The 27428-nt window shown below is 43.3% G+C and overlaps 1 protein-coding gene across 5 annotated transcripts; it reads left to right on the forward strand.

Moving 5' to 3' along the window:
* The first annotated feature begins 272 nt into the window (after positions 1–272).
* On the forward strand, positions 273–27123 carry kiaa0753 (KIAA0753 ortholog). Of its 5 annotated transcripts, none has more exons than XM_046314935.1 (17): positions 273–680; positions 2944–3231; positions 3346–3616; positions 3851–4023; positions 4119–4340; positions 4802–4994; positions 6010–6194; positions 6322–6461; positions 6565–6720; positions 7261–7350; positions 7657–7744; positions 8206–8292; positions 8498–8668; positions 8892–8973; positions 9179–9299; positions 24219–24443; positions 25604–27123. In XM_046314935.1, the coding sequence occupies exons 1-17, from the start codon at positions 579–581 to the stop codon at positions 25755–25757; spliced, it is 2748 nt and encodes a 915-aa protein (XP_046170891.1). In that variant the 5' UTR covers positions 273–578; the 3' UTR covers positions 25758–27123. The 5 variants fall into 5 exon arrangements, with proteins under 5 accessions (XP_046170891.1, XP_046170895.1, XP_046170893.1 ...); XM_046314939.1 differs by having other exon boundaries at positions 8209–8292; XM_046314937.1 differs by having other exon boundaries at positions 6325–6461.
* Positions 27124–27428: the final 305 nt, after the last annotated feature.

The following is a 27428-nucleotide window of genomic DNA, read 5'->3' on the forward strand; positions in this document are numbered from 1 at the left end:
CACGCATGACAAGGCTTCATCTTGTCTATGAAAAATAAAAGTGATTGGACAACTTCATCCTATTCGTGTAATGTGTTTGATGATTGTTTAATCGAAACAAACATAATCTTATGGACACAAATAGATAGAACAATTAAAATCGAATAATATTGATCAAATGTTAGTCAAATTGTACGGTCAAATTAGTATTTTAAGTGTCCTACATTTGGTTATGTTTGATCATTTCTGCTATCCGTAGGTTAGAAATACTCACTTCCTGTTTTTACGGAAGACAGTGCTTATTATTGGTTGTCATGGCGGCGTTTAAAAAAAAACTGAGATTAGATTGCTAGCTAGCTGTCGAAGTGTATCCCGTACAAATAGTCCCCGAGCCACATATTTTCAATGTATTTACATTATAATAATCGAAGCATAATGTTGCATGGCTAGATACGTACTGTAACGTTAGACTAAGGTTGGCAAAATAGATCAAAGCTAACCGTTAGCCGAACTTTAGCTAGCTATCTAGGCAGCTAGGCAGGGTTACAGCTGATGTGGATATACCGGTAGCTAGCTAGCTAGCGGATTTAGGAACAGCTATGGCTGCAAACTTTCTGAAGGAGTCTCCGATGACCTTAGGACAATCAAAAAGCTGGGTCACATTAGGTACAAATCGTAGCTCTCGACTTTCTCAGAATCAGGTAAGACAACGTTAGCTAAAGGACATTCATGTAAACCCACATATGGTCAAATGGATTGTAAACCGCGATTCGTAAAATTGAACAGGAGTTACTATCAGACCAGGTGTGCACAAACACGGTAACGTTATCCCCACAATGGACGGTCCAGTCACCTTTCCTGGGGCGGCAGGGTAGCCTAGTGGTTAGAGCGTTGGACTAGTAACCGAAAGGTTATAAATTCGAATCCCCGAGCTGACAAGGTACAAATATGTGTTGTTGTTTTTGTCGCACTGCTTTGCTTTATCTTGGCCAGGTCGCAGTTGTAAATGAGAACTGGCCTACCTGGTTAAACAAATGTGAAATTAAAAAAAGTGCTGGAAGGGAAACTTAGCGAAAGGATTACAAACAAACTGGACAAAATCATAAAGAAACCAAGTGATACAATCAGATGCAGTCGAGTCAATGCAGGACATGTTCATAAAAAGGCTGCAAGTTAAAACACACATGATCATAGAAAATGCTACACACCCACTCCACAGCGCTCTAATGCAACATAAACTCAGCATAAAATAAATGTTGTCTCACTGTCAACTGCGTTTATTTTCAGCAAACTTAACATGTGTAAATATTTGTATCAACATAACAAGATTCAACAACTGAGACATAAACTGAACAAGTTCCACCGAAAATGAATAATGTGTCCCTGAACAAAGGTGGGGGTTGAAATCAAAAGTAACAGTCTGGTGTGGCCACCACACGTACTGCAGTGCTGACATTCCTGTCTTGCAGGAAATCACTCACAGAATGAGCAGTATGGCTGGTGGCATTGTCATGCTGGAGGGTCATGTCAGGATGAGCCAGCAGGAAGGGTACCACATGAGGGAGGAGGATGTCTTCCCTGTAACGCACAGCATTGAGATTGCCTGCAATGACAACAAGCTCGGCCCGATGATGCTGTGACACACCACCCCAGACCATGACGGACCCTCCACCTCCAAATCGATCCCACTCCAGACTACGGGCCTCGGTGTAATGCTCATTCCTTCAACGATAAACGCGAATCCGACCATCACCCCTAGTGGGACAAAATCTTGACTCGTCAGTGAAGAGCACTTCTTGCCAGTCCTGTCTGGTCCAGCGATGGTGGGTTTGTGCCCATAGACAACGTTGTTGCAGGTGATGTCTGGTGAGGACCTGCGTACAAGCCCTCAGTCCAGCCTCTCTCAGCCTATTGCGGACAGTCTGAGCACTAGCCACATCTGCAGTCCTCATGCCTCCTTGCAGCATGCCTAAAGCACGTTCACGCAGATCCTGGGCGTCCAGGGACCCTGGGCATCTTTCTTTTGATGTTTTTCAGAGTCAGTAGAAAGGCTTCTTTAGTGTCCTAAATTTTCATAACTGTGACCTTAATTGCCTACCTTCGGTAAGCTGTTAGTGTCTTAACGACCGTTCCACAGGTACATGTTCATTAATTGTTTATGGTTCACTGAACAAGAATGGGAAACGGTGTTTAAAACGTTTACAATGAAGATCTGTGAAGTTATTTCGATTTTTCGAATCTTTGAAGGACAGGGTCCTGAAAAAGGGACCTGATGAGTTTAGTAGTCGTAGTAGGTTCATCCTGCCCAAAAGGTCATTTTTACACACAGCCATTATAAATGACTAATTTGTTATGCCTTTTTTATGTTTAGTTGTTGCCTATCCTCCTGAGAAACAGCATAATTTCTTACCTGTCTTTTATGGTTATTAACATGCATTGTCTTATTTAAGGAATAAGGCTAGAGGAGGTGTGGTATATGTAGGTACAACCCTTAGCCGTGCTATATTGGCCATTTATCACACCCCCCCAGGTGCCTTATTGTTACTATAAACTGGTTACCAACGTAGTTAGAGCAGTAAAAATACATGTTTTGTCATACCCGTGGTTTGCTGTCTGATATACCACGGCTGTCAGCCAATCAACAATCATGGCTTGAACCCCCTCGGTTTATAATGTGTTTGTCACTTATACGGGTCCTGTCTTTATCAATTTATTGATATGATGCTGAAGTGATAAAACAATTTCCCAAGTTGGGATTAATAAAGTACTACTGTACTCTCTACTCTCTCTCTCTATCTTATGATACTAGCATGCCATCATGATGGATATTGAAATATAACATTATGAATGCCAGTTGATGTGGCCAGATCATAAATTGGACAGCCGGATGTAACATCAACTAAGTTGGTCATTATGTCATTGCAACAACAGGAATGATGCCAGTGCACTATTGTTCTCTTTCAGTTACTTTTCAATGCAGCCATGCCTGCCAACGCCTATAACCGTGCTACCCAAGTTGGCCCACCTGCACCCATTGTGATTGAGAAGCTGATGCCCTGGGTAGAGAAGCGGGATGACCTGGATAGCACCTGCAGCTCTCTGTGTTTCTCTGCTCTGTCTGAGGAGCGTCTGCTGGCTGCAGTCAGGCTGGCCAAGAGAGATCTGAAGAAGAGACGACAGGAGTCATTGAACAGCTCCCCCGTCAGACCACAGCCAGAGGAGACCACTCCCATCAAGAACAATGTGGAGCAGGTAAATAAGAGCTCATCAGTATACTCCCCTTTCACTTGTACTGTTTATATCCATCTTATTCTTCTCCAAGAACGATTCATCGATGATCAGCCTTTATCATTTTTCAATTTCAAGCAGAAGGGGGTTGTTCCTAAGGGGATGTCCAAGACCGCCGGCCCCAAAGAAGATGTGATTCAGTCTGGAGCCAAGGTGCTTGTTTACACCCCCCAGAAGTACGTCTCTATACCCCCTGGGCCTGATCATGGCCGGTCACCCCCAACCAAAGACCCAGGCCCAAGGCAAACAGCCAGCAAGGAGCCCCACACAGCCCTCATCCAGGAGGTCCGCAGGCTGCAGAGAGAGCTGGCCAACTTCATCCAGAGAATAGATCAGCTGGCTAACAGAGGTAACTCCACATAAATAAAGTCACCTATGAGTTTACCAGTCAAATGGCCATGGTCAGAGGTTCTAGTGATTCTATTTCTATGGGTAACACACCTGGAGTGGCAACTTGTTGCCATACAGGTGCTAATATGCCAATCTATTTAATATGCTGTTATGAACTTATTTGAATGGTATTTATTGTATGGGACACTGCATGCAATTTAGAGGCCCATGTGTATTGTGCTGTGCAATGCAGGGCGAATGGTTGTAGAGCCCTTGGAGCCTGATGAGCAGCGCAGGGTGGTGGTCCGCAGACAGGAACAGGCAGCCCGCTCTGCACGCATCATCTATGTGCTACAACAACAGGTGAAAGAGATCCAAGAGGATTTAGACAAATTGCGCTCCCAGAAGATTCAGCACACAAACAAAGTAAGTCTCACTTAATAACCCAAGCTGTGATGAGGTTCATGATGAGGACAATGACAAAGACTTATACCCATCTCCCTCTGTCTTCGTTTACTCAGTCCAGAGCGATGGACAGGTTGGCTGCTGCCCACAGAGGGGCGGTCAGGGCCATGCAGGTGTTCACTAATCAGCTGTCTGACACGTCTGAGGGCAGGATGCCCTCCTATTATAAAGAGCTGGGCCAGCTGATCCGCCAGCTGTCTCTGTGCTCGGCCAAGGTGGAGGTGGGCCAGGGATCAGCCGTTCCAGAGACTGCCCTAGACATCCTGCTGAAACTAGAGGTCAGTCATAGGCTGAGTCCCAAATGGCTACTTATTCTCATTTATAATGCAGTACTTTTGACCAGGGGCAGGGGTCAAAGTTCTCTGGTCCTATGTAATGCACTATATAGCAAATAGAAAGCCATTTGTGATGCATCGATAGATTAAATCCATCACCTACAGGTCACACTCACCTTATGACACAGAAGCTGGACACCAGAAAATGTCCCAAATCTATTGCTAATTTTTGATAAGCAATCAAACTTTGTAAATCAATATTAAGTTATACAAGCAATGCTCTATTTTAAAAAACGAAGCTATTCAATCTAAAGACATTGGAAATAAATGTGCTGGGGAGCTACACAACCATAGGTAGAGCTGATGTATTATACACTACATTTAATTTAGATTTGATTTGGCTTCTTGAATTTGAATGTTAACAGAATATATTTGATTTTCCTGTCTCTCTGTGTGTTTCTCAGACCCTGGATACTGCTCTAAGCAAACAGGAGAGTCACGCACAGAGGAGGCAGGCCCGAGTACGCAGCTCCTCCCCTGCACGCCACCGCAGGTCTCCACATCGCAGCACGTCTCCTCCCCGTCCACCCAGGGGCTCTGCCACCAGGGGTCTCAGAGGACCTCGTAGAGCGGCAGGTCCCAAGAAGTCCTACCCTGGTGAGCAACGAGCAGGTGTTCTCATTCTAATTCTGGCTGAGTGACTCAGCGTTCAGAGACACTCGTTATCTCAGTCAGCTGTGCTGCTGAAGCTATTTTATTAGCATTTTAATAAAGATAGCCTAATTAGCTTGTCTTTTTTAAATTACTTGCTTATTATTCCATATCCTCTTAACATCAATAAGTCATTTAAAGTAATTTCATACATCATAACACTGGGAACAACCAACACAGTAAATGTGTCAGACAAATCAGCATCCCCATCCTTCGGTTGAAACCACCCACACACACACTGACACAGCAGTTGATCAAATATCTGATTCAAAAATAGGACATTTATTGCGTGGGCGGAACATTTCCTGAAACTGCATTTTTAATTTTAACGTCTCATGTCTTTGTTTACCCTGTTATCTCATTGTGAACGAGGGAGCAGATCTTTACGGCTTCCATGGCCCAGGAATCACCTGAAGGCTTAAGTGCTGCGTGAGTTTGGGCCTCCCACCAAGCCCGAATCAGGGCACCAGGGTGGAGATTAATGAGGGGTTGGCTGAGTGACACAAAGAGGGGAAAGAGGGGCTGGGTCTGGTTCTCTGGCCATGGGTCTCCTGCAGGCAGTTCATTGTGTGGGTAGCTAAGTCCTACTGTATACAGTCTCTATGTGGGAGAGTGAGTGCAGCCACCACACATCACGAGAGGGTTTGAACTGCGTCGTATGCACAGGTCTCCTTGGCAACTAATAACAGGTCCCACTGTCAATGAGCAAGCACCCTACCTTCTCCACACTGCCAAACAAGCAGCAGGCAGGTGTCTGTTTGTGTGCTTGTTGGCCAGGTAATTGGGTAGTCTGTCAAAGGAGTAGGCAGATGTTATTCCTACGGGCCATACAGGCTTTACTAGTGTTTGATTAGTCATGTCAAGCACTGTAACACTTATCTATTGAGCACATAGCCTCACTGAAGTGTTTCAAAACAACATTTCAATCAAAACTGATTATGAGCCAATGTTGTGATGTTAGCAGATAGGAGAGCGGCCCCTCGTCATCAGCAGCCCCCCGGAGCCACAGAGCCTCCTCCACACCTGCATCGCAGCCAGATGCTCAGTGCTGGCCTGGAGAGTTTGGTCCATCTCAGAGAATTCAGGGAAGGAGGGGGGCAGGTCCCCAACAGTCAAGGAGGACCACTGCACCCCGACAGGACAAAGGTCAGTGAGTTTAATACGAACATTTTTGCGGCAATTACATTTATTTTAAAATGTTCATTATATAACGGTCTAGCCTGAACTATTTTCACTACAATTGTGTCTCTTAAACGTGATCTTTGTCCAAAAGCAGGGAGCCCATGTGAGGGATGCAGGTTTCCAGCAGCCCACAGTGGCTTCCAGGCTGAGAGTGTGTCAGCAGCCACAGAAGGAGGCCTCTGTGCCCTGGATACCCACGTCACCTCACTCTCCTAAACAACAACAACAGCGGTGAGTTCTTTTGTAACTTACTCTCGCTGTGTATTCTCTCTCCTTCACTCTCTTTTAATTGTCATTTTTTTCTAATCCACTTCCACTTGTGTTATGTGACCAGCTCCCCTCAGAAGAGGCCAGAGCCTCGATGTCTCTTCTCCCCCCTGAAGCCCTCCTCAGGACCCTCAGAGCAGCAACTAGCTGGTGTGGTGGCAGCGGAGCAGGACCAGGGTCTGACCTCTGATAGACAGAGACAAGCCCACAACGAAGCCATCAGGTCAGTGATAATGACAGTAATAAATTGTATTTGCGTAATGCTTTTCCTTTAACACAGAAAACATAAACCATTGGACATGGCAAACAACCTTGTGCCTTATTAGCCTCACTTGTTTGAGGTTTTAGTTGATGTATAATATAGCAGAATGAATTAACCAAAGGAAACTGCCCAGGGAACAGTTAAATTAATGGATCTGCTAATTTTGAGTAATTAAGTCATTTAAAACCCTGATCTCAGACCCCACTTTCTGAAAGCTGCAAGCAATACTCTGATTCCAATTCAAAGTTAATTTCTCCAATAAATTAAATCTACATGCTTGCTTCTTCAATTGGGGATTTTTTTTTTTAAAGCACTGTGATGGATAGCAGTACCTGTCTTCCTGCACTAAATTCAAGTGCACAGCAACCCTCAGCACTAATCAAATCTTAATTAGTGCAATTGAGGTCTATAATTAATCCAACGTCTACAGCCTGCTTTCGGTAGCTAACATTAGGACTGGTTGTCTGTCTGTTGTACTGTGTGTTTTATGTGAATGTACAGGCAGGCCTGGCTGGACAGGATGACCATGCAGAGACTGAGGGACCTAAATCAGCTGAGTAAAGATGAAGCAGAACGCATCCAGAGACTCCGGTACACTAGTGTAGTACTACATCCTGTACACACTCCCTGTCATAGCCTGGGAACAAATATACTGTTAGTCTACCCTGTCAAGCTAAAAGTGGAAGGTCAAAATGTTTTGTAGTTGTGTCAAGGTACTTGTTCCTCAGTGTGAAACTATTAAAACTGAAGCCCTCCAGGTTTGTGACAAGTATGAGTCTGGAAATCAATGGACAAACACAATATTACCAAGCCAGAGGGGAATAACTGAGTAAAAAGCCAGGATTCAAAGCCTATATATTGTCACACCAGGCTTGTGTGTGTGTGTGTGTGTGTCAGGTCTGAGGTGGGCTCTCCAACCCAGTGGGCTGAGAGAGCTGAGCAGGAGGCCCGAGGGAGACTTCAGCCTCTGTTGAACCAAGCCCTGGTAAAACAAGCATTTCAACTCTCCTCTCAAAAAATAAAGGGTTGTATGCACACAAAAAATAGGCTTTAGACAATCTTTTTAGTTTTCTTCTTGCTTTTCAGCAGGCAGGGAATAAATAACTGAGTGTGTAACTTTTCTGCCACTCAATACCCACATTGTTGTTACATAAGAAAAGCCTGGACCAGGGAGCCCCCCCCCCCCCCCCATGGAATCCACTGCCCTCAGAGGAGTGGGAAAATCAATACATCTCACTTGTAATTGAAAAATCCATATAGCTCTTTACCACCAGATTTGTGCCACCACAGTGAAATTAATAGGGAATTTACAGGCCTAGGGTGTACTGCTGCAGCCTTGTGTATGTGCTGAGTGACAATACTGAGTTCGAGTAGGAGAGGTTGGTGTTAGGCAGGAGAAGGTCAATAGTGGTGTGGTACTGAGCTTGCCCCACATGTGTACCCTAGCAGATGGGAGCTGCTGCATCTCAGACCCGGGACAGAAAGGCCACATCGTCACTAAGGCATCAACTGTCTGAACAGGCTGCAGACAGAGTGAGTAACCCTGTCATATCGTAATGATACTGACCTATATTACCGTTGTAATTGATGTTTTCTAAGTATTTGTGTCCCAAATGCCCGTAGGGCTCTGGTCAATAGTAGTGCACTATATAGGGAATAGGGTGCCATTTGGGGAAACAGCCCTGAAGTGATTCCTTTCCCATGTGCTGAGCTCTGTGCTATCTACCTCCCTCTCCAGGCTGATGAGAGCGCTGAGGTGCTGAGTGAGGCCCTGCTAGAGGAGCTGCTGGCCGATGCAGCGCGGGCCGCCTGGGCGGTGGAGACAGACAGACGGACGGAGGGTTTGGCCCAGCTCCAGCTCCAAGCCCCCACCCTGGAGAGCATGCTGCTACGCATGGAGGAGATGGAGGTGAGCCCTGAGCACAGCCCTAAGGAAAGGCCACCACACAGGGAGTTTGAAAGGGCACCACTGGTCAGTTTGTGTGATGTTTGACAGCCTTCGTCAAGCTGTGCTGTGGAGACAGTGAATTCACTGTCCAGTCCTGTCTGGATTCCTGTAAAGGCTTTGTATTATTGTTTGGCTGAATAATTAATTAAAATAATGTACTTCTGTTGTCTATGTGTCTGAGCAGAAAGACCAGGAAGCTGTGAGGAGGCGTTTTGCTACCCTCACATACTCAGACCCTTACTACTGGAACAGAAGGGACACTACTGGTGAGTAAACAGACCAAGTAACTCCTCCACACAGCCACCACACACTTTTGCATGGGGGTTTGAATTGTTGTTCCTCTGGTACCCTGCAGGTGAAGGTATTGTGTTAGTGCTGTTTTAGCCAGTAATGCTAGCAAGGCTATCCCTCATTCTCACTCCTTTTCCACTCCTCTTTCTCTTATCCCCCTCTCCCCAATCTCTTTCTCAGGGCCCCAGAGTTCTGTTCCAATCTCCAGGCCAGTCTCTCCTCAGCCCGTTAGGATCACCAGGCCAGCACTGAGACACACCACCACAGCTGACATTGTCCTGGAGAGCCCTGTGGAGACCGGGTGAGTTGACATGTGCTCTTCTGTTTTCTCCCTTTCCCAGGTAATTTCTGGTGTTGCCAAAGTGTTATTCTCTCTGAATAGTCCTATGCACAGTATTCAATAGAATATTGTGTATTATTATAGTATCTGTATGTTAATATGTTTGTTTTGTAGTAGTCACCATGCAGTACTGCAGCCACCATCTTAGAGAAAGCCCTGTCTGAGATGAATGGGTTGATGTGTGGACAGATGGCGTACTTTTATAAACTGGGGTGTTCAAGCCCTGAATGCTGATTGGCTGACAGCTGTTGTATATCAGCCTATTTAAAAATATATATATATATTTTTTCCCACCTTTATTTAACCAGGTAGGGTAGTTGAGAACAAGTTCTCATTTACAACTGCGACCCGGCCAAGATAAAGCATAGCAGTGTGAACAGACAACAACACAGTTACACATGGAGTAAACAATTAACAAGTCAATAACACAGTAGAGAAAAAGACAGAAAAATACAAAAAGACAAAACATTGACAAAACATTTTATTTTTAATGCTCTAATTACATTGGTAACCAGTTTATAATAGCAATAAGGCACCTCTGGGGTTTGTGTTATATGGCCAATATACCACGGCTAATGGCTGTGTCCAGGCACGCTGACTTGTGTCGTGCCTAAGAACAGCCCTTAGCCGTGGTATATTGGCCATATACCACACCGCCACGTTCCTTATTGCTTAATTCTACATTTACTGTTTGAATATGGGAATGCTGTACCCTGACCATTTGTTGATGTTTCAGATTGTAGTTAAGGTTTATGCGATGCTATACTGGGAGATGGGACCTCTGGAGTCTCCTCTAAATGTCACTTCATTACAGAGAAGAATGGTGTATGACATCACTTAACCTGCTCAGACAGGAACTCATTAAGGTGTCAATGATGGTATGGGACAATATAACCAGACAAAACTGATGCAGAACATTGATCCCATTAATTTAAGACAGTGAGAAAGTGCCCAACAAAACCACCGTCCCAAAAATTGTCAATTGCTTTATTTTCCAGTTGGCGTCCACAACAAAACTGATGGAGGTGGAATGTTGTTTATTCCTTTCCCAGAAGGCACTGCTTTGTTGTGCCTCAATTCTGGCTGTTCATCTCCATTCCTAATGTCTCCTGGCTGCAATGTGACCAAGCCTAACTCCTTCCAAACCCCCTCTCCCTCTGGCAACACAAAGAGGCAGTGTGCCTCTGCCTCCCTCCCCTGCCAGAGTTTTAGCTGTAGCTGCTGTTGCTTAAATGAACTAGGAAAGTGAAGGAAGAAGAAAGATTGGAGAGTGTGAGATATGGGAGCCAACGGCTGACAGGGGAAGTAAGTTGTTGAGAGCCGAGCGGACATGCCAGCATGATGCAGTGGAACAGATTCAAGCAGCAGCACCATTAGCAGATTAAAGACCGAGTAGTTCACTGATTCTGCCCCAACTGGACCTTCTGGACGGGCTCAGACCAACTCTTCTGTGACTCATCTCTCACTCAGTCTGTCTGCTTTTAGCCACCCATCTGTAACCTTCTGTTGCTGTCTTTGAAGAGTGGGCAAACTAGTCTGGGCACCAGTCTCTAACATCCCACTCCTTGTGTCTTTGGCAAATGACACGGAGTACAAGGAGTGGAATGTAATAACTGAACAGAGACTGGCAACTAGGTTATGGGCAAACCACCAGAAAACTATAACTCTTGCTGTCTGTTTTGTGAGTTAGGAGGAAGATGTGGTAAAACCCAAACTCCATGCATTGCGCAGGTTATGACTTTGTCTAGTAATTGATATGGTTTATGGGTAAAACAATGCTTGCAGAACTCGCTGAGCTTGGCTTTCTTGATCCTGTATTGGAGGTAGTGATTGGCCAGATTAGCTTTACTTCTAACCTTGTGTTCTAGATAACAGCTACCTGTATCATCCTGCCTCTATGAAGATAGTATTAGACTCATCCAGGGCAGTCAGCCTCTGTGTCTTCTCTCTCATGGCCCAGTGAATTACACAGTCCAATGGGACTTCTCACCTCTGCCTGAGTGGCAGGTAATTTAGTTTGTGTGTTTAAAAAAAGGAAAGTGGCCCGTGTCTTCCGCATTGCCTCTGACACACTGCTCTCTGACAGGAATCCTATAAAAAGACTAGCAGAGTGCGTCATGAAAATTCTCTCCCTTGTACTTCCCTTGCTTTTCCCCCAATAGCTGTATGATGGAGATAATGTGGAAGTGTCTGATCGAAAATGAAGCCAGGTATTTGTTTGTATCGACGAGTGCACTCGCGTGAAAGCACAACACAATGATTGTGTGTCTGAGAATGCCGGGTAAGTTTTCAGCGTATTCTGTCTCATTTGTAAAGCAATAGGCATTGATTCTAAATGGCACATGGATATTGTCTCGTCTCCCACAAACCGACAGAATGACAGAGCATATTCTGGAGTTCTTCCCTCCACTCTTTCTATTAACCTTGAATACGTAGAGAAAATTTGTCAACCAAAACACTCAGGACTGAAAAGGATTGATCTTTAAGTGCCAACATACAGGGAGCGTTTTCTACGTCCTTTCTTCCCAGTATGTTTCCCTGTAGGCCTGTGTTCTGAATGCTAGCTTCAAAGGGTTGACAGAGATAAAGGTGCCACTAGAGTGATTCCATAGAAAATCAGGGGGGGGACGAACATGATTTTGGAAATTTTCACTAAATGTAATCCATAGGATTGTCCTTTGGAGGAAAGATTGTTGACATACTGTATATCTGACATTTGTATCTAAAAGTGTAATTGGGAAATAATTAATGGAAGTTGGCATATTTATTACATTTTGACCCCTTTAAGACTCCGTAATGCAGTGGTCACCAACTTTTTCGTCACAGTCAAAACCCAAGCCTAGATCTACCGCTCAGATTTTTTTATACATGACTTAAAAAATGTAACATTAACCTGATGAAAACTGTTCTGTAGGAATGAGGTTTGTGCAGTAGGCCTTATACATTATCAAAGCATATTGGTTACAAGGTCAAATCCTGACATCAGTGATCTTTGGGTTGGAAAGTCTGAGCTCTAGAAAGAAGCCTTAGTTTCTGACTTGGAATTCCGAGTTGGATGACCGTTCAAATACATTTTTCCCAGTCAGATCTCGTTTTTTTCCAGAGTTTCCAGTTGTCTTGAACGTATTGAAGTGGAAAGTCTAAGATTTCTCAGTGGAGGGAGGGAGAGTCTGACCAGAGAGAGGGGACACCGTCTTCCACCTTACATGCTGACCACACCGCTCGCATACATACATGTTATTCAATCATTGCACCCACACTACTCGCGCGTGCCAACAAGTGTCTGCGTTGCCAAGCACTAAAATAGAAGTCCGTTCTATTTGTAACGCTGAACGCGGTGCAAGTCCTGCCTCTCCCATCTCCTCATTGGTTTATTGAAGCAGATACCCACGTGCCTTCTTCTCATTGGTTATACCCACGTGGGTGATTGAAAGATGAACTGAGGTCAGTCGGTTGTGGTAATAAACCTTATTATGAAAGTTAGATGCCAATCACCATATAAAGTCCAAAGAAGAAAAGGCCTGGAAGGAGGAGAGATGACTAGAAATAATTTGGTTGACCGTTTTGTGTGGATTAATTGTCGGAATAGAGGACCTTGTGCATTTCAGGTAAAATAATAAATAGGACAAATTAGCTAGCAACTGCAAGCTAGCTAGCTAAATTGCCATAAATGTTTAATGCTTTTTGACCTGTCCCCAAATTAATATAATTAGTTCAGAGTTTGTTTTGATATTTCAACCTGTGTGTCGTGATCGCCTTTTGGTGTGGGTGGGACAAAATCCATTTGTGCACGATGGCTCTTGGGCACGTCCGGTTTGGGCATGGTGTTATGGTGAAACTCGAGTCGCACCGCATCTGACTCATGCATAAATTAATGTTGTTCCTATGACCAGAGAAAATGTAATATTCCTTGATATTAAAATAGACCCGGCGAACTGCTAATAATACAAATTCAGGGATATTGATACACTTTCATTGCAGCTGCAGCGTAAGTGAAAGTAGGGAGAAGAGTGTTTTGTAATAGTGCTGAATACAAACGTACACGTGAACTCGCTCCAAAAAAAAGCAGCTCTTTGCTGTATTCTTGGATCTCCCGGTCCACCGTTATGCGGAGTTTGTATTTTCAGACAAATGAAATGATTCAAAGTGGGAACACTTTGCCTACCTGGAGCGCAGGGCTACTGAATCATATGTACGTTGGTTTTTCTACAGAAATGTTTGGTGATCGACTAGGAATGCCTCGACGCGATCGACAGGTTGGTGACGCTTCCATAATGTTTCGTCTGTAGGTGCTACAAGCAAAAAAAAAATGGTTTTATGAAGCTTTACTGCTTGCTTTGTAATATGAGTAGTATTTTAATTTCAATACACTTTTTTTGACATTAATGTATGAATGTTGCTTATTTTTCTGCTGGTGATTTGCAGGATGTGCAGAGACCATTGCACATCCTGCCTACTGTGCCAATTTCGCTGTATAAAATGGGCCGTAACTTTAAAACTAGCAGAGATTCCACTCTAGAGCTTTGAGATTCCCGTAGAGTCAGGGGTGTCAAAGTCAAATGGACGGAGGGCCAAATAAAAAATTTAGCTACAAGCCGAGGGCCGGACTGTTCGAATGTTCATTGAAATTTTTTTAAATGACGCATATAGTCTAGTGAACCTAATTGAACCTACTGAAAACCTAACAAATATATTCCAATATGATCAGATAAATAAAGCAATATTTTCTTATGGCTCTGTCAGTAATCTTTAATTTTCAACAGACACAAAAGACAAATTTCCTTTATATAAAAATCCCCATAACATGAACATTAAATGAAAGAAACCGGTATTCAAGGCACCATCAGTAGCCTATATTTTCTATTTTAGCAAAAGTGGGCTAAATTTACTTCAAAGAAAAAAACAATAATAGCAATTTTCTATCATCCACTCAACTGAAATATTTTTAAAATATAATTGGATTGAAATACAATAAAATAAAGTGCAAAAATCTATTAATCAAAAACAACACTTTGTTTAAGGAGAAGTAACATGCAGTGAAAACAAATATTAAACTTTAACTTTTAAACTTGAACTGAGTAAAAACTCTAAATATGTGATTGCACAGTAATGTTCACTTGTTTGAGGTTGAGGGTGATACTTGGTGGTGTCCCATCTTTTCCACAAGTTCATCAATGTTCGGGGTAAGGCTCTGAGCTGAGGAAATCCTCAGAATTGAGTGGAGGTGTTCAGCAGTAAGTCGACTTCTGTGTGATGTTTTGTTCAAGTTCATCAAAGAAAACAGTTGTTCACACAGGTATGTGCTGCCAAACATAGACAACGTTTGAGCAGCCTGGATGCGCAGCTGGGGCATTGTGTCGGGGAGGAAACGGGCGAACTCCGCAGCACCCACTGCCGCATATTTTGCCCTCAGTGCATCATTGCATTGGAGGTCAATCAACTCCATTTGGAGGTTTGGTGGTGAGCATTCCACGTCAACAGCAAATGGGTTACCGAGCAGTTCCAACCTGCTTTTTTGTGCTTCAAAGTCAGCAAATCGGCGTCGAAAGTCAGCGGCAAGCATACCTATTTTATCAGCCAACTGTGCGCTCGGGAACGCACTGGTAGAGAGCTTCTCTTTCATGGTCTGGCAGCTGGGAAAGTGGCTCAAATTTTCTTTCCGCATCTGCGTCTCCCACAGAGTCAGTTTGGTTTTAAATGCCTTCACTGTACTGTACATATCAGAGATGACACGATCCCGACCCTGCAGCTGCAAGTTCATTGCATTCAGATGACTCGTAATGTCACACAGAAAAGCCATTTCACACAGAAACATTTCGTCTCGGAGTTGTGTTGTGTCTTTCCCTTTGCTGTCCAAGAACAGACAAATCTCCTCACGAAGCTCGAAACATCTTTGAAACATTCCGTTTTGCCATTTTTGATGGGTATCTGAAAGTTAATTTTACTGTGATGCTGACAACTGCTGTGCCAATAAATATTGAAATGAAGCAGCCTACTGCTCGGTGCGTCACCGTTGCATTGTGGGAAATGTAGTATTGGTGCGTGTAAAAGATCTGCGGGCTGCCGGCTTGCTGCGGTCTGCGGGCCGGTTCTAATAATAAATCAAGATCATCCCAGGGGCCGTAAAAAACCTTCTCGCGGGCCGGATGTGGCCCGCGGGCCTTGACTCTGACATATGTGCCGTAGAGTGTTCAACAATATATTGAAAGATACATTTTTTTCAATATTCATGTTTATATTTGTCAGTACTCATACATTATTGTAAACATAGTTTATTACTGAAATTTAAAAAAATACTACAGAGCACAAATCTACAGAGCACAAATCTACAGAGCACAAATCTACAGAGCACAAATCTACAGAGCACAAATCTACAGAGCACAAATCTACAGAGCACAAAACTACAGAGCAAGCGGTAAAGCTTCATATGACACAAATTGGAGTCTTAAAGGAGGTCTGGGTAAGGCCAAAATGTAATAAATATGCCAACTTTGATGAATTATTTCTCAATCGAATCAGCTGTGTAGTGCTAGGGCAAAATCCCAGGACCAAGTTTGGGAAACCCTGCTCCAAAGGTCCATTCTAAGGATAACATTTTGTGTAAAACCTCCAAAGTCATGGTCTTTTTTTGTCCTGGTTTCATATGGAATTACTCTAGAGGGGTTTCTATTCCGTGTAGTGTGTCTGGCTCACTGATTCTTCTCTTGGCGAGATAGTGTTTGTCTTGGGACATCTTCACATATCGAAGAGACATAATTATATTTCTACATGTTTATCCTCAAGTGTGCAGCCACATCTTGCTGAAGGCAGAGATTGTTGCTGAGTACATATGTCTAGTACTGCACTGCCAGCGCTAAAATGTATATTTCTCTGGAGGTTCTTCTGCCAGCCCTCATAGTCCTGTCAAGATCACATCTGTTCTTGATTTATCAGAAGTGCTATTCAGACCAGAGGTGATTATTATTCAGTAAGTGAAGCCCTTCTGGTAATTACAGCACACTTGCCTGTTGGATGGCTCATATGGGAATGACATTTCTCAGATTGCTTTCTGACTGTTCAACCAGCCCTCCCTCCTCAGATCAGAAGATATGAGCAGGAGCACAGGCTAAATCTATTACCGCCATGTAGCTCCTAGCTTCAAAATGATGATTCCCATGTCTAGTCTTGTATTGTTCTCATTTGATTATTCTTATTACATTCCCAACTCCGGGAAGTTGCTCCACTGAAATTGTGGAGATTGAAATATAGCCTATCCACCATATGATAATGCTCACTTTGATGCCAGGCAAAAGACAATCAGTAGACTTGATTTAGTGAAAATAAATAATGGACCAGATGATGGTTATGAAACTGGTTGATGTAACGCCTAATCTAAGTTCTAGTTCTTTTTCTGTGGCTGTCCTTATTCTTCTCTACGTCGTTCATTCATTTGGCCAGGTCTCCCCTATAAAAGAGGTCTTCTGACCTCAATGGGACTTCCTTGATTTAAAAAAAGGTTCATTCAAATCAAATAGATCCCCTTGGGACCACATCAGACAGAGGTGGAGTGGAGCTCTGGGCCGTTGTACAATACAGTGAAGAGAGCTCTAGGTAGGTTGTGGACACAGCTAAATTGCTCAATTAAGCTATGCCCAATTTACTACTCATGCATACTTGTTGTGATGAAGTACAAACCTTTTCAGGTTTCTGCATAATGGAGTGTTAGTGGAAAATAGGTCAACTGAGGATACATCTAAAGGGAGAGAGAGAGTTATTGGTATCATTATGTTAATGAAACACTTTTTATAGGGCTCTCCATCACAGGACCATTTCTACTAAGTTTAAGTCGCTGGGGAGCAAACCCCTTTAGTATGTCAGACTGTCACTAGAGGGGGCTAGTCATTCTATAAGGAATGGATAGTGGTAGCTAGTGTGCGTGTGTGGACAGTTGTTGTAGTGTAAAATGTATGAAACTGGTGATTACTGCTGTGTGTTTGGGAAGCGGTGAGTGGGCACAGCTGCCGATTTAGTGTTGGGAGCTCAATATGTGAGTGTGTGTGCCTGCCTGTGATTACAACCAAACACTGCTCAGTACAGGGAGTCAGCAGGCCCCTCCACTGCAGACAACACATACACACACACAACAGGGATTGGATGCGTAATCATATCTCATAGATTAGAAAGCAGTGCACACATCGTTCAGTATGCCTATCACTCTTAAATGATTTGATTCTATTGTTTGTCATTGAGGAGCTCAAAGGCTGTTATTGTTTATTCTTTCTCCTGGATGTTGAGAATAGAACACAATGTTGTTATAGAACACAATGTTGAGAATAGAACACAATGTTGTTATAGAACACAATGTTGTTATAGAACACAATGTTGTTATAGAACACAATGTTGTTATAGAACACAATGTTGTTATAGAACACAATGTTGTTATAGAACACAATGTTGAGAATAGAACACAATGTTGAGAATAGAACACAATGTTGAGAATAGAACACAATGTTGTTATAGAACACAATGTTGTTATAGAACACAATGTTGTTATAGAACACAATGTTGTTATAGAACACAATGTTGTTATAGAACACAATGTTGTTATAGAACACAATGTTGTTATAGAACACAATGTTGTTATAGAACACAATGTTGAGAATAGAACACAATGTTGAGAATAGAACACAATGTTGAGAATAGAACACAATGTTGTTATAGAACACAATGTTGTTATAGAACACAATGTTGTTATAGAACACAATGTTGTTATAGAACACAATGTTGTTATAGAACACAATGTTGTTATAGAACACAATGTTGTTATAGAACACAATGTTGTTATAGAACACAATGTTGTTATAGAACACAATGTTGTTAGAGAACACAATGTTGTTAGAGAACACAATGTTGTTAGAGAACACAATGTTGTTAGAGAACACAATGTTGTTATAGAACACAATTGTTGTTATAAAACACAATGTTGTTATAAAACACAATGTTGTTATAGAATACAATGTCTTCTGATTTGTTATGGAATTCATAGGAACTCTTTGCTCCACATTCCCTTTTCTTCAGGTGTTTTGTTATTTGTCATTGACAAGTGTCACTTTCATTTGGGGTAGGTACAAAGCCTGTTGTGCTGTATTGAGATCCCCTAAGACAAAAAGCCTACACTCTCCAATATTCAGTCTTTGTGTGGCAGATGTTGAATTCATATCTTTCCACCATTTCCAATATAACATCCTCTTATAAAGTATTCTTACCGACAAATGTACACTTCTGTTGAGGTATCATTTGCCCAAAGCTCTCCTTAGAAAATGTGGTTATAATTGATGATGAGGAAAAAATATAATTAGCTATGGCTAATTTACAAATATGTAGCCCCCTTTCACTCCAATGAACCACTTAGCTATTGAGTCTAGACTAATAGTTCATCATAAAGATTGAATTAGCTGCTACAGTCTAGAGCTTTAATGGAGATACTTCATCCTGAGAAACACTCAGTACTCAGTCCAAATGCATTGCCTGTAATTCTAATATTTCAACAGACATTAGACTAGAGTACAGTTGAAGTCAGTAAGTGAAACTTGTTTTTTAACCACTCCACAAATTTCTTGTTAACAAACTATAGTTTTGGCAAGTCTGTTTGGACATCTACTTTGTGCATGACACAAGTACTTTTTTCCAACAATTGTTTACAGATTATTTCACTTATAATTCACTGTATCACAATTCCACTGGGTTAGAAGTTTACATACAGTTGATTGTGCCTTTAAACAGATTGGAAAATTCCAGAAAACGATGTCATGGCTTTAGAAGCTTCTGATAGGCTAATTGACATAATTTGAGTCAATTGAAGGTGTACCTGTGAATGTATTTCAAGGCCTACCTTCAAACTCAGTGCCTCTTTGCTTGACATCATAGGAAAATCAAAAGAAATCAGCCAAGACCTCAGAAAAAATTGTGGCCCTCCACAAGTCTGGTTCATACTTAGAAGCAATTTCCAAATGCCTGAACCACGTTCATCCGTACAAACAATAGTACGCAAGTATAAACACCACACAGCCGTCATACCACTCAGGAAGGAGACGACTTCTGTCTCCTAGAGATGAACGTACTTTGGTGCGAAAAATGCAAATCAATCCCAGAACGATAGCAAAGGACCTTGTGAAGATGCTGGAGGAAACAGGTTCAAAAGTATCTATATCCACAGTAAAAATGAGTCCTATATCGACATAACCTGAAAGACTGCTCAGCAAGGAAGAAGCCACTGCTCCATAACCGCCATAAAAAAGCCAGACTACGGTTTGCAACTGCACATGGGGACAAAGATTGTACTATTTGGAGAAATGTCCTCTGGTCTGATGAAATGAAAATAGAACTGTTTGGCCATAATGACCATTGTTATATTTGGAGGAAAAGGGTGAGGCTTGCAGGCCCGAAGAACACCATTACAACCATGAAGCACGCGGGCGGCAGCATCATGTTGTGAGGGTGCTTTGCTGCAGGAGGGACTGGTGCACTTCACAAAATAGATGGTATCATGAGGGAGGAAAATGATGTGGATATATTGAAGCAACATCTCAAGACATCTATCGGGAAGTTAAAAGCTTGGTTGCAAATGGATCATCCAAATGGACAATGACCCCAAGCATACTTCCAAAGTTGTGGCAAAATGGCTTAAGGACAACAAAGTCATGGTATTGGAGTGGCCATCACAAAGCCCTGACCTCAGTCCCATAGAAAATGTATGGGCAGAACTGAAAAAGCGTGTGCGAGCAAGGAGGCCTACAAACCTGACTCAGTTACACCAGCTCTTTCAGGAGGAATGGGCCAACATTCACCCAACTAATTGTGGGAAGCTTATGGATGGCTACCTGAAACGTTTGACCCAAGTTAAACAATTTAAAGGCAATGCTACCAAATACTAATCGAGTGTATATGTCAACTTCTGACCCACTGGGAATGTGATGAAAGAAATAAAAGCTGAAAGAAATCATTCTCTCTACTATTATTCTGACATTTCACATTCTTAGGATCACCACCTTGTTTTATCTGACCTAAGACAAGGAATTTCTACTAGGATTAAATGTCAGGAATTGTGAAAACGGACTTTGGCTAAGCTGTATGTAAACTTCCGACTTGTATCTGTACTTCATAAGATGCTGTAGATCCTTATCTCTCTCTGTGTCCTGGGTTGAATTGGGGTGAGTGATTTATGTTGGAGATGATGGGTGATTGTGCTGGAGATGATGGGTGATTGTGCTGGAGATGATGGGTGATTATGTTGGAGATGATGGGTGATTGTGCTGGAGATGATGGGTGATTTATGCTGGAGATGATGGGTGATTGTGCTGGAGATGATGGGTGATTGTGCTGGAGATGATGGGTGATTGTGCTGGAGATGATGGGTGATTGTGCTGGAGATGATGGGTGATTTATGCTGGAGATGATGGGTGATTTATGCTGGAGATGATGGGCGATTTATGCTGGAGATGATGGGCGATTTATGCTGGAGATGATGGGCGATTTATGCTGGAGATGATGGGCGATTTATGCTGGAGATGATGGGCGATTTATGCTGGAGATGATGGGCGATTTATGCTGGAGATGATGGGCGATTTATGATGTGTGATTATGATGGATGATGATGGAGATGATTATGAGTGGTTATGATGGAGATGGTGGGTGATTTATGCTGGAGATGATGGGTGATTATACTGGAGATGATGGGTGATTTATGTTGGAGATGATGGGTGATTTATGATGGGTGATTATGATGGGTGATGATGATGATGGAGATGATTATGGGTGGTTATGATGGAGATGAGTGGTTATGATGGAGATGATGGTTGATTTATGCTGGAGATGGATGATTTATGATGTGTGATTATGAATGGTGATGATGATTATGGGTGGTTATGATGGGTGGTTATGATGGGTGATTTATGATGGATTTATGATGGATTTATGATGGAGATGGGTGGGTAGAGAATCTACTCCTCAGTATGCGTCTGGTGAGAGCAGCGGAGTGGGGGGGTCATGCATCATTGGAGTGGAGGGAAAGAGGTCTCTATGGTGAGAAGACCTAGTGGAGAGAGTCTGAGAGCTGCCCTACGTGTCCCTCGCTGACTGACCACAGCTCCACCACCACCAAGACAAACAAATCTATGGTCAGATTAAAGACTGGTCTGCTGTTGCTCCATAATATCTAAAGACTCCAGTCTTTTGTCCAGGGCTTTCTGACCCTGTTCCTGGAGAGCTTCCCTCCTGTATGTTTTCCCTCCAACCCCAGTTGTATAACTAACTTGATTCAGCTGATCAACCAGCTAATTATTAGAATCAGGTGCGCTAGATTAGGATTGGAGTGAAAACCTACTGGACAGTAGCTCTCTTGTCCCTGGTGTGTTCCCCTTTCACTCAAACTATCACTCTCTTGTACTGTTCTCTCAGAACAACTCTTCTAAACTTGTTCCCGGAGAGGAGCATCTCAGTAGATTTGGTGCGGTGATGGCTGTTACCCGCCCATCTAATCAACCTCTAGCTCCCGAGAAACTCTTGTCCTTGTCTCTGCGATTGGCCCTGATGGGTAGAACCATCTGTGATTGTTGTAGGCAGAAATAAAATAAAAGTTGCTACCACATTGTAATGATTCACCTCCTTTTCTCTGCACTGTTTTCTCTATCCACCTGTTTTCTTAATGCATTGAATTCTTCCTCTGCTCCCAGAACCGAAGCACCATTTCTCTAGCAGTAGAGCTGTAGCCAGCATCTTCCCCTGAATCACCCCCCACTATCTCTAAAAACAGATTTGGGTCTCTCTCTCTCTCTCTCTCTCTCTCGTTATTTCACTCTCTCGTACGCTCTCGCTGTCTCAGAATCAAACCCAGCTCAGTCTGCTTCCTGTTTGATATATCACATATGGAGCTGGTGTTTTGCCACTTTCTCTGTTTCCTTGGCGATAGACTTCTGGAGTTGTTGGAGAAGAATGAGACAACGTAAGATATTTGAAGACAATTTCACACACTTCGCTGTGGGAATTTATGGCTCAGGCTGCTCATCAGTTTGAGTTGTTTGTGTTTTTTCCCACTAGGCTTTTCTGTAGTAGATGGATGTGAGAGGGCTGGTTTTGTCAGGCTATGATCAGGCTGCAGCTACCCTCTCCTCTCTCTCTCTCTGTCAGCAACTGCTGCCCATTCACAACAGTGAACAGGCTGCAAAATATTCACCACTGACGATCAACATGTCAGTGAGTGTGTCCTCATTGTCTCCTAACTTTCTAAGCATCCTTGTAGAGCCAGGAGAAAGAGTAGTGCAGCTTGTATATTTTACTGGAAATGTTAACATTCACATGGTCTTACCCACCAAGGTGAAAATCACTCGATAAATATGCAGAATTAATCTTCTCTTTTGTGAAATTGTGCTGCCACTTGAATTTGTTTCCTTTTATTTATTATATTTTTTGTTTGTTAATTTTACCCCTTTTTTCTCCCCAATTTCGTGGTATCCGATTGTTGTAGTAGCTACTATCTTGTCTAATCGCTACAACTCCCGTACGGGCTCGGGAGAGACGAAGGTTGAAAGTCATGTGTCCTCCGATACACAACCCAACCAGCCGTACTGCTTCTTAACACAGCGCTCATCCAACCCGGAAGCCAGCCGCACCAATGTGTTGGAGGAAACACCGTGTACCTGGCAACCTTGGTTAGCGCGCCCAGCCCGCCACAGGAGTCGCTGGTGCGCGATGAGACCCAAGCCCTCCCTAACCCGGACGACGCTAGGCCAATTGTGCGTCTCCCCACGGACCTCCCGGTCGCGTCCGGTTACGACAGAGCCTGGGCCCGAACCCAGGGACTCTGATGGCACAGCTGGCGCTGCAGTACAGCGCCCTTAACCACTGCGCCACCCAGGAGGCGAATTTGTGTTTCCTGGCTGTGCTGCCAGGCTGGTGCCCTCATTCCCACACTCTTAGTTGCACATAATGCTTGCGAGCCTTCACACTGATTTGAATCTAAATGTGTTATTCTATTTTTTGTGGACATAAAGGAAACCTTGCAGCAGGGAAAAGGGAAATGATCGCCACAGTGGCCCTTAAATGACCCAAGAGCATAAATGGGCCCTGTGTGTAGTCCAGGGATGAAGCAAATTGGTAGGGCCAACAGTGAATTACCCACCCTGGCACTTCTCCCTGTGTGTCTGTGTGCCCACAGCCTGGCCTCATGTTGTGTAGACACCAGGAACAGCAGGAGCAAACAGGGCCAGGGACGACTGGACCTGGCTTGGTGTGTGGGGAGAACATTAGAGAGACATTTTGCTCGTGGAACTGCTGCATCTGTCTCTAAATATAGTATCAGCCAGAGTGCTGTTGCCAGAGCTAGACTGATTTGCTCACAGAAAAAAATATTACAACCCTGGCCTGGACATTGCCCACCTGAGCCCCTCAGGGAAGTGTGGGGGTGAGGGATGTGAGTGGAGCACACAGACTCTAGGACGTAGCATCACACCCCTCTCAACCTCCTCTCTGTGTGTGTGTCTCTCTTCGGGACCACAGTGAGGACATGGCTCTACGAAGAGGTTATTCGGTTACCAAGGGCCTCCTTCCTCCTCCAATTGACTCGGGCACCTCTCAATATGGCAATTGGCTCCGGCCCCTACCTCAATGAATAGCAGTTCTATTCCAGGTTGCTGCTTTTCCACTTCCATTGACAGATGTACCCAATTGAATCAGACTGAATGGAGATGAGGACAATGTAATTAAAAGATGGTGTGAAGCTCCATCAGTCTGGTATTCAGCCTGAGCATCCTGTCTGTCTGTTTCTGTCTTTCCACAACCCGAGCATACTCTGTCTCTCTCTCTCTCCAGTCTGAACACCCTGTCTGTCTCTCCGTCTCTCTACAGCCACAGTGTCCTGTTTGAGGGCAGCAATAGGGAGGAGGTCTCCCCAGGTCAACCTGGCGGCAGCAGCACCTCCCCAAGGGAGAGGTGGGGAGACGGGACGCGAATCTCTGTGACAGCCAGCATGCAAAGGAATATCCAGCAATACAGACAGGACCACGAGGCCTACCTCCGCCTGGTAGCCCACGAAGCTGTGGGCAGCTTCAACCCCTGGGCCATTGCAGACAGGTGAAATGGCACTTTTTCTGTCCAGGGACCTATGGGTACAGTTTTACAAGTTCCATTTGGGAACTAGTAAACATTACAGGCACAACTATAGTACTTTTCACTGTTTCACCTATTCAAATGTACATTTTGCTGCTTGGGTTTGTTGTCCCCTAAGCCATCTCGACAGATTTGTCTTATTTGCCAGCCAGTTCTGAATGACACTGTGTGTAGGAGGATGGATTATTCACCTGGCTACACAACTCTTCCACAAACATTGTGCTCTTTCCTTATTCAAACATTAGGCCCAGTGTTTGACTAGTTGTGGGGTGCGTGTGTCTGCATGGTTTAGCATACTGCGCTACAGGATCTGGTCTCTGGTGTTCACAGTTGTTATTCTAGCCCACCCACACATTTGCATATTTAAAAGAATTCTTAAGTTGGTGCAATGCAGAGAATCCCACTTGTCTCAATGAGTATACTGAATGCATTAGAGTGTGATAGATCAGAAATTCATCATATTCAGACATTTCAAAGAGAAGCAGATATAATTGAATAATCTGGCAATTTTTGTTAACGTTACCAAAGGAGAGATACTCAGGTCTGGCATTTGGAGATGCCCCTCTCACCATATACGTGTGAGGGAGTGTGAATTGCTGCAAAAAAAGTGAGCGAAGAAAATCAACCCTGCCAGCCGAGGGACAACTGTTATTGTTGCCTCGTTACTTTTAGAGAGAGAGAGATGAGAGCGATGACAGGAGAGAGAGAGAGATGACAATCATATGCCGTCCTCTTGAGCTATGCATCTGAACTATTCTTCATTTGTTGGGGGAGGGAGGTTGTTTCAGAGGGACCAGTCCAATTACTCCAGTATCAAGGGAAATATGGGGGGAAATGCCATGTCAATTAGCCTGCGATTCTCACTCATCAGAGTAACCTGTAAATCTGTGAGATGTTGGTAATAAGCTGGCCATACCAGTCAGTGTGTGGTGAGGTCCCTGATGTGTGCTCCCTCCCTCTGTCTGATTTGAAAGACTAAGCAAGAACAACCTTGTATTTTTTGCATGTGCACCCTTGCAAGACTTTTTTTGGTAAGCACGCAAGCTTTATATACAACTTTATCTTTTTGTTTGGTTCAGAGACTCCTGACATTTTTCTTCCTCTAATTTTGCTTCTGCTCCCAGTCTGTCGGAGGAGCTTATGTCCGAGGCCCTGGCTGACGTTGCAGCAGAGTTCCAGGACGTCTGTGAGGAGTACGCAGAGGCTGTCTTCACCTCCGAGTTCCTTCAGCCAATCACGTCACCTCCTCCTTCAGTTCCACCGTTAGACATCCAATAGATCCTCTTCCTATTCACAGACATTGGGCGAGTTAGTTAGGTGTACTGCGTAGATGGATATTTCAATTCAGGACCAACAGAATAGTCCAAAAAGTGCAAATTCCGCAGTCAGGAAAGCATCCTGACTGCATTGATGTGACAGCATTCAGAATAGAATGGAACTAAAGCAATGCAGATGATTCCTATTTGGCAGGTTCCTTTCTGTAGTTCTTCCAGAGGGCTGGGTGAATTCCACTGGGAAAGTTGGTTTTGATAAGTTAAGAGAGAATATCACTACATTACAGGGGATTAGAGGATTATGTCTCCCCTCTTTCCATAAATAAACCTCTCCCAGAGGATTACTCGCGCTTTCCGATTCCACATTGAAACATGGAAGTAAATTAATTGTTTGGGGGAATTAACAATAGGGGGTAAGCAAGCCAAGGGCGCGATTCATTGGTTAATAGGAAATCCGGATAGCATATTGCACTCATTGAAATTGTGCGCTTCACTTCCCATGGCATGCACCAATTACTCTGTTAGCCAAGTGACAAATGTCTAATTCAATGACGGTGCATATATCATCAGTGCACGTTGGATGAGGGAGCGGCCTGAGAGGATATTCTCAGGCTGTGGAGAGAGACTTGAAAGCAGCTGTGAAGGAGGAGAGGGACACATCCAGATGTTGAGTTGGCCCCTAGAGGAGCTGACTGACAGGGGACAGAGAGTGACTGAGTGAATTAGCTCACTCTGAATCAGACACAATTCTCTCCGCCAACTGTGTTTTGTGTGGGTGTCTGAATACAATACAGGCTTATGCACGTACACATGTCTCACTCTCACAGTTCTGTTTCTTCCCAGAGCTCTACACAAATTGGACTCTAGGAGCCACTTTAGCATTATAATAGGAGTTTTTGAATTGCAGAATTCTTGAAATTGAAAAATATATTGTTTGTCTGTGAGAGTGAGGATGGCTCATTTCTAAATATTTTTCATTGTCATTGTGCTAAATGCTGTTTGTTGATACCTAGGTTTTGAATGTATCACCTCCCACCCCAAACAGCCAACACAGACTCATCACAGAAATGTATTTTCAACACAATTAACAAACAGAACAACAAGATCTGTTTATGATCTATTCTGATCTGTGAACACAGAACATAGAACATAATGAAATTGGTTTTGTGTGCTTTGAATCATTTTATTTTTGATGTTTTATGGCACATTCATGGCAGACTGTTTTATACTGATGCCCAAAGTTTATTTTCAAATGACTTTTTTTCTGGTACAATATTTAAAGTTTGCTTTATTTTGTCAAAATTAGGTATCGGGTGATTCACTTGATAACTTTAATGATGTTAGTATTAAAACATATGTTTTAAATGAGATGCATCTTGCTTTATCGATTTGAACTACAGCCACCCAGATACAGGACTGTTCTAATGGTGAAAATGGCCTGTCTCTACAGTATGTTAGCCAGCATAATTATCCTTGTCAAAGACAGAATTCATGTGACCATGAATATTGACTAGCCATAATATGAATTATGTGGAACACACAGGGACTCATTTTGAGGCAATGATGTCGATTCAGGCTGGATAGAATCTTTTTAGGTTTCCCTCAGGGACAGTTCAGCTGATGGCTGGCACTTTTCAAGATTCTTAGAAAATTGGATATAATCTTTAGCCAAGTG

Source organism: Oncorhynchus gorbuscha, linkage group LG19 (genome assembly GCF_021184085.1).
Source record: "Oncorhynchus gorbuscha isolate QuinsamMale2020 ecotype Even-year linkage group LG19, OgorEven_v1.0, whole genome shotgun sequence".
In the NCBI taxonomy this organism is placed as follows: domain Eukaryota; kingdom Metazoa; phylum Chordata; class Actinopteri; order Salmoniformes; family Salmonidae; genus Oncorhynchus; species Oncorhynchus gorbuscha.